The sequence below is a fragment of the Carica papaya genome, chromosome 1 (genome assembly GCF_054855325.1).
Source record: "Carica papaya isolate Zhongbai chromosome 1, ASM5485532v1, whole genome shotgun sequence".
NCBI lineage: Eukaryota > Viridiplantae > Streptophyta > Magnoliopsida > Brassicales > Caricaceae > Carica > Carica papaya.
In genome coordinates this window covers 27,252,547-27,266,688 of record NC_142309.1, presented here as the reverse complement: position 1 = coordinate 27,266,688, position 14,142 = coordinate 27,252,547, and the positions used below count along the sequence as shown (strand labels likewise).

Here is a 14,142-nt window from a genome sequence, read left to right as displayed (position 1 = left end):
GTTTGATATGTAAAAATTAAGTAATGCTTTTAAGGGTTTATTTGGAAGAAAAATCTAGAGATGTTGTAGAACTTATTTGTAAATTTTATAATTAATTGTTCATATAAGAGCCCAACATTCGTATATTTATGCAATTAAAACCCATACACTTTATTTTAGTTTAGTCGAGAACATAAAATTCTCAATGTAACTAAGGTCGTATAATTTGTGGGTTTAACCCGATTACTAATGTTTTAAATGCGAATTAAAAAAAAAAAATAAAATAAGTAAGATCGGATTATGACTTCAAATAGCTAAATATAGTTGGTATAAAATGTTTTTTTTTTTTTTAAATACTTCATAGTTTATTAGAATTAAACTCAACTTAATTATCTTACTTATCCATATATTAATAATATACTTATAAAGTAGTGAGTTTTATATTTTAAATATAATTTTTAAGTAAAATATAAAAATTTATTTCAATTATTATATTAAATGAGGGTATGGGTGATCAGTTTTAATTATTAAAGGAGTCTTTATTTTTCTGTTGAAATTAATTAAAAGACAGGTGGCAGAGAGGTTTAGTGGGTCTGCGGCCTCATTCAAAAAGCCCATAAATAAAATGCTAACACTCTTGGACTTCCTTTTATTTATTTAGAATTTGGTCTAATCTTATTTGATTCGATTAATTTGATCCTTGAAAATACGAGTAAAACTTACGTATTTGATATATAATTTTAAAGTCATCTTGAAAAATTTCACAAATATATTTGTTTTAATGGTTCGCAATCACGTGAGATGGAGAGATTTTCTATGCAATTAATTTAATTTTTAGTGCATAGTTTTGGTGTCTGTTCGTATCTATGGAGACAATTATATCCATTGCCCTTTCCTCGATGGTTCTTCTAAACCATTTTCTCCTTGTGAATTGAGTCTTAATTTTTTTTTTAATAAAAAGTGTAGGAGAGAAAATAATGGTAACATTTCCGATATAATTTTTAAATCAATACAAATAAAGCATGTAAATATACATATATTCATTTAGAATTTGGTCTAATCTTATTTGATTCAATTAATTTGATCGTTGAAAATACGAGTAAAACTTACATATTTGATATATAATTCTAAAGTTATCTTGAAAATTTTCACAAATATATTTGTTTTAATGGTTCGTAATCACGTGGGATTGAGAGATTTTCTATGCAATTAATCTAATTTTTAGTGCATAGTTTTGGTGTCTGTTCGTGTCCATCGAGTCAATCATATCCATTGCCCTTTCCTTGTTGGTCCTTTTAAACTATTTTCTCCTTGTGAATTGAGTTTTATTTTTTTATTTTTTATAAAAAGTGTAGAAGATAAAAGAATGGTAACATTTTCGATATAATTTTTAAATCAATACAAATAAAGCATGTAAATATACATATAAAGTTCTTCTCTTAGAAAAAAAATAATAATAAGTCTGAGAAGTTGAGGAAAAAATAGAAAGTCTTTTAATTAAAAAAATATATTAATCTTTTTCAGTTTTTATATAGAACTTTTTTAAAAAATAATATTTTATTTTATTTTATTTTATTTTTCATTTCCTAATTCCAACTATATATGCTCTAAACCCAACTTCAACAAAAATAAAGGGAAATGCACGATTAATTCGATTAGCATGATTCATATACAATTCTTGATAAAAAAAATTATGAATTTACCAAAAAATAAGATGTTGTCTAATTAGATTACAAATTATAAATATTTGAAAAAATTCTATTGTTATTTCACAAAATAAATCACAACGATGTAATGAAAGTGAAAAATCAATAATAATGACAGAACACCCCGAATAATCAACCCATTTGTCAGGCAAAGTCTCACGAAATTTTTTCTCTTTTCTTTCAGTTACATCTGAAAATGACTTATAAACCTTATTATGATCATGGCTTATTGGTTGTCCACATATTTCATTATAAAGAAGTGTATCTATAGCTTCTCGTACCGATTTTTTTTGACACATTACTAATTCTCCTAATGTATTCAATCATTTTTAATATTAAATCAAATTAAATTGTATAATCTTATGATTCTGAAAATAGTATTGATATATCTAAAAATGAAAATATATGTAGCATTAACATGCGGTAGAGTATAATGTAGATGGCATGACAGTTAGTAGGGGATAAGACACTTGGCAACTAAGTCAATACACATGAAAAATAAGTAAGTGGAAAACATATGCGACTAAGTTAAGAACAATTGGTAACTAAATTTAAAAATATTTGAGAATTAAGTTAGAATACTTGACAGTTAAGTGAATATATCTAATAATTACGTCAGAACCTTACAACTATAAGAATAATCATACTTTATTATTACGACTTTAAACATTAAAGATAAAGTTTGTTATCATGTCCTAACTCTTGTTTTATGCCCTTATCATAATCATGTCATAATAGCATCCTCTTGAAATAGCACATTATGGACTAAAGAAATTAATAAAACTAGTTTATATACTCTTAACTATCTATAAAAAAAAATAAAATAATTTTTTTTAATTTATTATTTTTATTGATTTAAATGTTAGAGTGTTATCATTGGAATAAAATATAAAAATTATTGTTTGTTCATTGAACAGATCGAAATATATGGTTTTGTCGACACTCACTTTCATCGATCAACATGTACTCTCAATCTCACATGTTCATATTTATTTGTATTCATTCTCATATGTCAATCCTTGCTTGCTTTCATAAGTCAAGTTTGGTACAGTCACACTACATATTAAATTTACTTTATCAAATATTTTATTGTTGCATTTCATTTTCAAATAACTCAATTAATATAATTTTTATTTTTAGTACAAAATAATTTATTACATTATATTAATATTGTTTGAAGCACGTCCAGATAAGTACATTTATATATAAATCAATCTAAATTTTTTATATAAAAAATAATAATAATAATGTCTTTTTGTTATTATTTATTCAAGCCTTAACTTTTTTCCAAAAAAGAAAAAGAAATATAAGATGTTACAAAGTTAGTATCTAGTACAAGACAATTTATTTCACGTTTTCAATAACACTCTTTTTTGGGAGATGGCATAAATACATGATTAAGAGGTTTGATTTCAAGTTGATGGTCCGCTTAACAAAGTTTAAAAGGCCAAAATTTGGGAAAATCATAAATTTATTTGGGTTCTATTAAAAAAAAAAATGATGAACTAAGATAATAAATTTTATTTTTCGTAAAAAAAATTTAAATATATATTTCGTACTTAAGTTGATTGTTACCATATTTGTTCACATGTTTTAAATAAGATCACTAATTAGTTAATATAATTTTGTTCAAAATATGAAGATGATATGAATTTGTGACTGGAAAAAATAAGTGAGAAAATGAATTAAAAGAAAATAAATAAGATATGTAAATAAAAAAAAAGTCGTATTTATAACAAATATTATTTTATTTAAAATAATAAATACCCCAAAAGAAAGCACGCATATTTATTAAAATGTTAAAGTGGATTTTCCTTTTATATGAACTTTTTAATTATTTTGAATTTATTTGCTGGTCAACTAATCAGTCAAAGTGAAAATTTTGAAAAAGATAGACTTAGGTCATTACGAAATATAATTATTTCATATACTTCATAATAATTTTATAGACTTCTTAGTGGGTAAATATATATATCTTTATTAGCCTATCACAAACACCTTCTACCCACATACTAAATACATTTCAAGGTAGTCCCAAAAACTAAAAACCAAAAATCTTTTATGAAAGATAAGGTCAAAAAATGGAAATGAATAATTTATGAGAGGCAGAAGGAGAAGGAACAAAAAATCTTAACCAACCCAACCAGTAGACAAACGACAAACTAACCCTGTTCCCACACGGTTTTAGCTTAAACAACTCCCCCTTTTCCTGATACAGCCAAACCGACCGGCAAACGGGTAGGAAGGGAGCAGTGCGGGTCCCTCTACCTGAATCAAACGGCTAATAGTCCATTTGATCGCCAATTAAAATCTGCGAACTGAACACGGTCCCCACACTTTGACAATGTAACCGTCAGTAGACAATTATTATCGGTCCTCGCTTACCACACCCACTTAAGACTTCTTTCTTCCTTTCCAGTCGGTGATGGTTTTATTTATTTATTTATTTTTTTTATTTTATGTGAACGGGGTTTTGATGCCAGCTGTGTGGTGTCAACTGCCTAACTGCTTCTTGCTAAAGTTACATCACGGGTCCACCATAAGCCTCCAAATTACATAAATACTGACACGTGGACGGCTAGGATGCATTGATGATAACCGTCCGTTCTTATTTATCCACGGCAACCGGCTTATACAAAGCGCGTGCTCTCCAGACGGTGGATTATCGTAAATAAATTAACAATCTTAAAATATAATTTTTAGACATGCCATCATTGATGGAATATTTTTCTTGAAAAATGAATTGATTTGTTGTCCCAAAAACAGTGAAGGTCTTGTAATTAATTAATTAACCAATTGAGGGGACAAGCAGCAGTATAATGGTGAGACACACGCTCCTAAAAGACGAGTGGAGCGGCTGGTGGTGTTACAAAGTCAAGGGGATTCAACTACGAATCACGTGAGATTCTTACAGCCTGGGAGTGGGCCCGTCCTACATGGAAGACGTTGAAGTCATCTTCGAACTAGTTTTTTTAAGTGAATTACTGGCCGTTGATTGGATGGACTGAGGCTACGGATTTGGACTTACAGCTGTAAATCCGGGTTAGTCAAAAAGGGGTTGGCCCCACTTTCCGTTTTAAAACATTTTTGTTATTCGCATTTAATGTGATCCACAGCACGGCCTTTCCTGTCATGTTTTAAACACCATTGCATGGGTACGAGAATGATTTTATTTTATTTTATATGCTAATTCTATTTTTATCCCTATGTATATTTTTATTCAATTAAACTAAAGGGTCAGATTTTTTTTTTAGCATAAGATAATATATGTAAATTTTGCGCCATGTTAAATTGATCGTATTCTCTTTTTAAAATTATTTTCTTCATTATAACTTCAAATTTTATTGTTATAACTACAAAATTTTGTTAAGAGTAACCAACAAATTTTATTTTTATAATTATTTTAGTATTAATTTAAGATAAAAATTAAAGTTTGAACTCTTGTTTATAACAAGACTTGCATATGTAACTATGTATTGAAATAAAATTTTGTTAGAGTTAAAAATAATACAACAGTTTAATTTTCAATATTCTTATATTATATTTGAAAGTCATGCATTCGAATTTCATAGAGAATATAGAGTTTGCTAATTTATGAGTATATCATGCGTTAATATTAGTAACTTATTAATTAAATACAATCATGAATTTATCTTAATAATACGGTGGTAAATTAAGGTAATTAAATTAAATTTAATATCAGCAAATCTATTATATTTATGAACGAAATAAATATTATGAGATAACTAAATTTTGATAGTTGTAATAATGACAACAAGTTAAAATCCGAATTATTTTTATTAAAGTTACAAATTATACGATAATCTAATAATTAAAATTCTTATATTATAATTTAATGTTATGAATTTAAATTTTATTGAAAATATAAAATTTGTTAATTTGATAGTAATACAATGATTAAGTTGGATTTCGTGTAAAATATTCTATTATGTTATTATTGAGTGACATTTTTAAGAAATAAATAAAAAAATTCGTTAGAAATTCAATCTTTATATCTATTTTCAAAGTTAAATATTTTAAATATATACCTTAATCTATATATAATATATACTTAATTTGCTACGAGCTAAATTTGTTTTTTCTAATTAATAAAATTCATATTCTAATTTACTCTCTCTAATCAATAGATTTAAAGTCTTCTTGTACTTTCTTTATTAATGATTAACTACCAAATAAATTTTTATTAAAATTTTATTTTACTCTTTTGAATAAAATTTTCACATTCTGATATTTTTTTTAATCTAAATTTATACGTATATCATGCCAGTTCTTCCCCCCAAATTATGGTACAAAGTTGAATAACCATTACGTATGTGTGTGTGTGTATATATATATATATATATATAGGTAGTATTGATTTCAATGCTGCACATTGATTTCTAGCATGAAAGAATAAGTTGTACCCAAGAACCATTTATGTGCGCAGGATGTCTCCTGGCAATTAACACACTAAATGGTTGGCTGCCGAGAACCCCCTTGTCTCTCCTTTTTGTTTTACCAAAAATGAAACCTTCTTCCAGATGCATTATTAATAAACAACTACTATAATAATAATATATATATATATATATCTCATTACAAAAGAAAATGAAAAGGAAATAGAATATTAGAGATCCAGAATGGAGAAATTGTTTAAAATTAAAAAGAATTAGGGGAGGAGGTGCAGTACATCTATCCATAGACCCCCTACCAACTATACGAAAGGCCTGTTTCCAGGAAGTACCCTCGTTTCTCTTTCTCTACATATAAAACCCCTATCATATCTTCTACTATTTCCATTCATTCACTACTCGCAGTACTACCGCTGTAAACTATGGAACCAATTAACTACACCTGCTTTCCTTCTACATCATCTTCAGACTCTTCTTCTTCGGACTCTTCCTTCTCCTCCAAGTCGCCCAGAGACCCAACCAACTCCGACAGGATCAAGGGTCCTTGGAGCGCCGAAGAGGATCGGATTCTTACACGACTCGTCGACCGGTACGGTCCCAGGAATTGGTCTCTCATTAGCCGATACATCAAGGGTCGTTCCGGAAAGTCTTGCAGGCTCAGGTGGTGCAACCAGCTCAGTCCCAATGTTCAACACCGCCCCTTCTCTCCAGCCGAAGACGAAACCATCCTCGCCGCCCACGCCCGCTACGGCAATCGATGGGCCACCATTGCCCGCCTACTCCCCGGTCGTACCGATAATGCTGTCAAGAACCACTGGAACTCTACGTTGAAGAGAAGAGCAAGAGAGTTATTACCTCAGCAACGGCAGCAAGTAATGACGGGGGGATCGATGGAGGAGGAAGAGCTGACAGCGTTGACTCTGGCGCCGCCGGGTAGGAGGGGATGCGGCGGGGGGTTGGTGGTGGAGGAAGAGGAGGAGAGGAGGAGGGAGAACTTTCCGGCTGGGTTTTGGGATGCGATGAGGGATGTGATTGCTAGGGAGGTGAGGGATTATGTGACATCCTCGTTGACTGATTCTTCAAAATCGCATTGACCATTTATTATTATTAAAATTAAAATTAAACACGCCCTTTTCTTCAGCGTGTTATGTTCTAAAAACATTAATTAGTTTCCGAAATTTATTTGGTGTTAATACGGTGGTTTTCCCTTTTGGGGATTCACTTTTCGAGGAAGCTAAATTGTAAGGTTATGAGTACTGGTTGAGCTCCAGACATTCTGACATACCCAAAAACAAATTTAGTTTCTTTCTCTGTCACTTATCAAATTAGATAGATATATATATATATATATATTTACAGTTGTTATATAGTAGTATAGTTTACAATAATAATTAAACAACCCGGGAAAAGAAAAAAAAAAAAAAACTAGTCTTAATATTAATTAAAACATTATCTTATCAAAAACTCATCCTTCAAAACAAGTAAAAATCTAAAGTTTCATTGGTTAACTTCAATGAATTATTCGTTAATAATTAATTACTTTAGTTGATGAAATGAAAAGAAAAAACCACAAGTCATTATGGTTTAATTTATCATTTAATTACCTTAAATGGCGCCTCAAATACATTATGGCACTTTTATACAACATATATTTTGCTTACCACTCAAACACATGTATGTATTTTTTTCTTCTTTTACAATACCATATTCTATTTTCCATTTCTATCCTTTTTCTAAAGTTACATAGATATATATATGTATACATACACACACATGAATATAGTCCTTTATTAAAAGGTGAACTAATAATATCCTCATCCTCCATCAATATATCGGGGGGATATTCCAATTAATATCCTAGATTAGCTTTCTTCACCCGTATGGAAATTGCTGGTTTAGATATATTTTGACGGAAGGAAAAAAGTAGCTAATTGTTGGAAATCAAATACAAAAAGTTGATGTGATGTGTTTAAAATTACCCGAGTTTGAGATTCTACTCACTTTATAATGCTTAATTCATTTAACTTCAAGTGAAACAATAAACTTTTTATTATTGGCTATTGAGAAAAAGTAAAGAAATTAAAAGAGTTTTTATAATTTCTTTTTTTTAAAAATAAATATTTAACTTTTTTTTTTTTTTAAATTTACAATAATTTCGTATAACTACTTAAATTAAAAGTTGAATATTATTTGCGTAAAACTTTTTTTAAAACGTTACAAATATCATTTTTTATAAAATTTTATCTCATACCACATCAAAATCTATCAATATAACTTACCTAAATAAATAAAAAAATATTTATGTTTATTTATAACGAAATCGTAACTAAATTTAGTAAGTTATATAATACGTAATATTCAAAATAAAATTTACGATGTAATTATTATATAATTTATTTATTTATTTTTTAAAATATAAGACTATTGACAATAGAGGATAAACACCTCTACCTTCTTGCATTTATTTCCCTTGTAGATAGATATACTTTTTATTTAAATTTTATAAATAAAATTAATGCAAGGCAACGATACGAGGACACAAAAGTGTGTTTGAAAAGGTATTTTCAAAGGGAATTCAATGGGCTCGTCGTACCATTTTATACATGTGGAAAATTAGGTTAGGTTTTGTCAAATTAGAAAAAGCAAAAAAAGATTTTAAGGATCACACCAGCTGGCTCCTAATACCAATTACCAATTTACATTTTATCGTACTTTTTGTTCACTAATATTCTCTACTAGCTGTATACGACTACAATAATTCAACCTTCAATATATATATATATATATAATTTTTAAAATTAAATAAGTATTACCAAAATTTTATAACACAAACGGTAGCTCTAATTTGGAAAATAATAAAATAACAAAAACAAACAGGACTCTACCCCCCCGGCTTCGTTTTCCAGTTTTCCTGCCTCAGCACAATCAGCTTCCTTTTGAAATCCCCGGCTGTTTTATCGAAGCAAAGGAAATCAGTTTTCTTCCCGGCTAATCTGCCTATTCAAGGTTAAGCTCTTTTCTTTTCTGTTCTCCTATTTTATGATCGATGAATTCTTCGCAAATTCCTTTTCGTATTTCTCGCTTGCTTCAACTTGCCGCTCTCAGTAATCTTCACAATATACAGTGGTCTTGTTGCTTCTTCTTCTTCTTCTTCTTTAAATGCCTCTATATGAAGTACACAGATGTCCGTATGCTTTCTAACATCTTTCTGTCGCTCTTCTTTCTTCTTTTTTCTCGAATGTATAATGAAACCCTAAATCCGTTTTTAGCATTTCCAGTTTATTTATTTCTCATTTTCCATCTGTTTAGCGTCACAGTGGTTACTCTTTTCTTTATATTTATGTCTTTTTCTCTTTGATTTGTAGGTATACGCATTAGAGAGGGAGATCCGATCGTTAAGGATAGAAGGTCCGGGTCTTTATTTTTTCTGTTTTTCTTCTCACTGTAGCAAGGAAGCGTTCTATCAGCATTATAACCTGAGCTCTGGAAATTTTTTATTTTGGATCTGATTTTGTGTTGCATAAATGTTTTCTTTTTGCGGTATTTCGACATTGTGGATTAAATTGATATGTATTTACTCGAACAATAAACTGAGGAAATATTAGAAATTTAACAAATGTTGCTTGCTTTTTTTGTCCTCCGCTTTTTTTTTTTTTTGGTAACTCGTTGGGTTTGAGGCCATGATTTTGCAATATTCACCTACTTCAAGTGTTCTTAATATATGTCTATGTTTTCCTTAAGTAATTTGTAGTAAATAGAATTGTAACATAGTGATAAACTTCTTTTCACGTCAGATTCATGTGAAACATCCATTCCTTCTGCAATTTGCTTGGAATTAAGTGATCATTGTTATTTTGTGCTGAAAATCTGTCACTGAATCATTTCATCAAGACTATGATCAGTAGGTTATCCATGGTCCATCAATTTAACCATATGTTTAAAATCAAACAAGAATATTGATTCTGATATTGGCATCATTTTGAAGGAGACTAGGACTGTTCCATATGCACTTAAGTTGAAAACTGCCTGTTATTCCACTATAAATAAATGCCAGGAAGCTTTTAAAATGGAGAAGACAGAAAGCTTTTGCTACTTCCTTCCTTCCTTCCATTCAGTCTGATCTCTTGCTCTAATTGTTCTTCTAGCATATAAATAACTCTTCATGGGATGAAACAAACCCTCGTGCATGTATCCTTTCATGGTTCTTGCATGCATTTGTTTAGATTCTTAAGGCCACCTGTCTTGCTTTTCTGAAAGTTAGTTAGTTTTTTTTTTCTTCTTTTTAACCATAAATACAATTTATGGGCTTTGGTCCAAGCAAACATATCTTGGCCATTAATGTATATACTGGAAAATATTGAGAGAAGAAGGTTTGTCAGTATGTTACCTCAATCTGTATTCTTCTCTGGCATTTTTTAGAGAATATATTACACAATTTTGATGTCATTAGCTTTTGTATAGGTGGGTGATTTATATGAAGATTCTAGAGGAAAGCTAGATTTTGTGGTCTAGTAATTTACAACGGGATTATAAATGATTATAGTTGGCCTGTATTCAGGTTTTACTGGCCCTCTGATTTTACTTTTGGAGAAACATTTCCTCATTTTCTCATATAAGATCGATCTTCCTCGCTAGATATATTTCAATATATTTGTATGCTCAACTGTTGGAATTTATTTTTTGAAATTGAAATATTCTTAGTGCACATAAATCTGATTCCGTGTTTGTCTTCTTGATTATAAGTCTTATCTGAACATAAAGTGATCTTAATTTCTTCATTCACGTTTAATACTTTTTTAAGCTGAGTTGTACCATAATATGTTTGATCAGATATGAGTTATTTTTTTATAAATCTAGTACCATTCAACAGCCTATGTTTCTAGCAACATAAGGTTAGTACATAGCTTTTTAGTATAATGAAAAGTTTATGCATAATATAAGCAAGAGTTAAAGACCTCAAATATGAACTTACCACATTTTTGGATAGAGGTGAAGGTAGAATTTTCCTTCCTGCTTATAATGTCTTTACTTTATGAAAAAGTAAGACCTCGAGTAAAAGTCTTTAGAATACTTGAGCGTGAACACTAGTTTTAAATATTGTTCTGATGGAACAAAATATTGAGGATAACATCAATTTATCTGGTCATGATTTCTGCAGTGTTCTTTTTTTTTTGGGAGGGTTTTTTTTTTTTTTTTTAATATAAGTTATTCTGTGTTCTGTTTTACTAAAAAAATGTTTGTCTTTCACATCTCTATGGTACTCTTCGTTTACATTGTAGGGACTCGCTTCACATGGCTTAATCTGTACCAAGGGCTTCTACAGATTGGATATTCGTTAAGCAAGAATATGGCTTCTGATCCGAAACAACCTTTTCTTTGCCTAAAATGGCCATGGAATGTTGATCAACATCCTAGAACTCCAAATGCTTGTACATATGAGGGTCCGTGGCTTTTCAAGACTTTAAAAAATCTGGGATCCATTGCTATGAATTCCTTTAACTCATTTGCTGGATCCTCACATTTGTGGATCACTAACTTCAATTCCTTCCAGCTGACTGCTGGAAGCAGTCCAAATTATAATTTTAAGTTGAACAAAAAGATGTTGACTCCTGATGAGCAAGGGGAGGCAGAGCAGAGAGCATTTGCAGCAGCACTTGCAAGCGGGAAAGAGGCTACAGTGATAGAGTTCTACTCACCAAAGTGTAGGCTGTGCAATTCATTGGTTAACTTTGTAATGGAGGTGGAGGGTAGGAATTTGGGCTGGCTCAACGTTGTCATGGCAGATGCAGAGAATGAGAAATGGCTGCCTGAGGTATCAATGCTTAATTTTCTAATTGTATGATGTTTTTACCATTTTAGCACCCTTGTGTTGACATTCTTTTTTCATTCTGGATCAAGTTTGACATGATGATATGGCTAAATTCGTTACATTATTGACAATGCAGCTTCTCCATTATGACATCACTTACGTACCTTGCTTTGTATTGTTGGACAAAAAAGGGAAGGCATTGGCAAAAACAGGTGTTCCAAGCAGTCGGCTACATGTAGTCGCAGGGCTTTCTCATGTTCTCAAGCTGAAGCGTCCCACCGAGAGTAAATAAGCAGTTGATATTTTCTTGATTCCATCCTCTGGAGTCCACTGCATTAACACTGACTCATTTGCAGTAGTAGGCTGTGGAATCAGTTGTTTATTTGTTGAACTCTTAGTGCACGTCAGTGATCCAGCGTGGAAGAGAAGAGCATGTGCATCTTTATGAGGTGAGTACCTGCAAAATTTAATGTAAATTGTTTGTGGTCCATGCGGGCCTTGTTTGAACACGTAACCAAGTTAATGAAAGTTGCAGGTGGGGAATGGTCTAATTATAAGGGGTATAACTAACGTCAATTTTGGTGAATGCAGTAAATATATATATGTGTGCGTACACACATACATAGACAAAAATAAAAAGCTTGAAGCTTGCGTTTATTTAAATTCTTAATGTTTAAATTTGAATAATGAAATTCCCACAAGAAGCTAAAATAAGTAGCGAGATTGATGTGATTTAATATTTTGAATCAACTGATAAGTGAGTTCCGTATGGATTTTGTCAGAATGCAGGATCAAACATAGAGAAAATGTGTTACCAGGACAATTTCAATTTCGTTTGAAGAGAAAAAAGCATTTCATAAGTTTAAATTAGTTGGAAAAATAATAACAAGAGTTTCATTATGTCTGGATTGAGAGAAATGGAGGAAAAGGAAGGTCAGTAACACTTCTTGTTCTCTTCTAAGAAAATAATACATCTTATTTAGAGACTGGTGACTTAGAATTAATTAAGAAATTTCTCACAGAAAATTTTTGAAGTGTTTTTCTTTCTCTTCACTCGTCTCTTCAAATTGGGGTGAACAAACTCATCATTTATTTCTTGATTGACTGGTTAATACTTCCATCTTTCTATGGAGGTTATGGGCTTAGTACGTTTCAATGTATTATTGACAATAATTTATGTCATCATTGTTGTACCCGTGATATTTTTATTTTAAAAAATTAGGAGTAAATTAAACCAAACAAAAAATATTTTATTACTTTTACATTAGTCAAGGTTAGGTTAAAACTTAATGATTCTCTGATTGAGTTGGGAGTGTTCAAAATAAGATTACACAAACAACCGTGATTTTCTCAAATTTCCAAATAATCATTTTACTTTTTTATTGCATGAGGATTAAATAAACAAAGAGGCATGTCCTGGTGAGACTGTTTGATCTCCTTAAATCCCTAAATAATTGACCATTAATCTTGTATCATTATGAAAATCAAAATGATCAAATCTATAGCATGAAATTTTAATATTTGTTTTTTAAACATCAAAATGTGGCTTAGAGTAAGAATCTTACATAAACATCTTTTATGTTGTCCGCATTAAATTTTGTTCTGCAGGTATCAGAGCTAGGTTAAATAATTTTTTTTTTCATTATTCCATAGTAAAGAAAATAGGTAGCCGTTGGGTTTTTTCTTTCTTTTTTTTTTTGACAAAAGTGGGAAAAAAATAATGCATTCTTGAAAATGTTGAGGACCCTTCATGTTTCAGTATTCCATGCAGTATTTTAACAATGATCAATTATCCATACACAAAATCAAATTCATTAATGTTATTTAATGGAATTTACATAATAATGATGCCATGCAATATTTTTAACTTTTAAAGGAATAGAAAATTTAGAGTGTATTGATCTTCATATCATAGAAGAAAAAAATACATTATTATCTTGAATATTTCCTCTGAACATAGTATGTATAGATAGTGTTTTCCAACAAAATTTCTGTTTTATTCTACCATATTCGTAAATGGAAATATTCCTCCTTCATTCTCAGACAAATCAGATAGTTCTGTGAACAAATTCTTTTTTAGTTGTCGCATTTGAAAGAAGTTTATTAATAGTATTCCATGGCTGGAGAAGGTTGTAATTATATTTATTCAGCTGAATAGATATATATCCTGCTATGCCATTCAATATTGATGATCCAGAATATGCATTGGTGGGTAATTAGAAAAAAAAAAAAAAAC

General features: G+C 30.1%; 2 protein-coding genes across 4 annotated transcripts; both read left to right on the top strand.

Moving 5' to 3' along the window:
- Positions 1-6,389: 6,389 nt before the first annotated feature.
- Positions 6,390-7,413, top strand: LOC110824748 (uncharacterized). The gene has a single exon (XM_022055267.2). It carries the CDS (start codon positions 6,520-6,522, stop codon positions 7,189-7,191), a length of 672 nt encoding a protein of 223 aa, XP_021910959.2. The 5' UTR covers positions 6,390-6,519; the 3' UTR covers positions 7,192-7,413.
- Positions 7,414-8,915: 1,502 nt separating this feature from the next.
- LOC110824719 (Thioredoxin superfamily protein) lies at positions 8,916-12,457 on the top strand. 3 transcript variants are annotated; one of them, XM_022055253.2, is made up of 5 exons: positions 8,917-9,103; positions 9,463-9,505; positions 11,377-11,909; positions 12,043-12,190; positions 12,263-12,457. In XM_022055253.2, the coding sequence occupies exons 3-5, from the start codon at positions 11,445-11,447 to the stop codon at positions 12,352-12,354; spliced, it is 705 nt and encodes a 234-aa protein (XP_021910945.1). In that variant the 5' UTR covers positions 8,917-9,103; positions 9,463-9,505; positions 11,377-11,444; the 3' UTR covers positions 12,355-12,457. The 3 variants fall into 3 exon arrangements, with proteins under 3 accessions (XP_088063191.1, XP_021910945.1, XP_088063195.1); XM_088207065.1 differs by lacking the exon at positions 9,463-9,505 and having other exon boundaries at positions 8,916-9,103; XM_088207069.1 differs by lacking the exons at positions 8,917-9,103; positions 9,463-9,505 and having other exon boundaries at positions 11,399-11,538; positions 11,649-11,909.
- Positions 12,458-14,142: the final 1,685 nt, after the last annotated feature.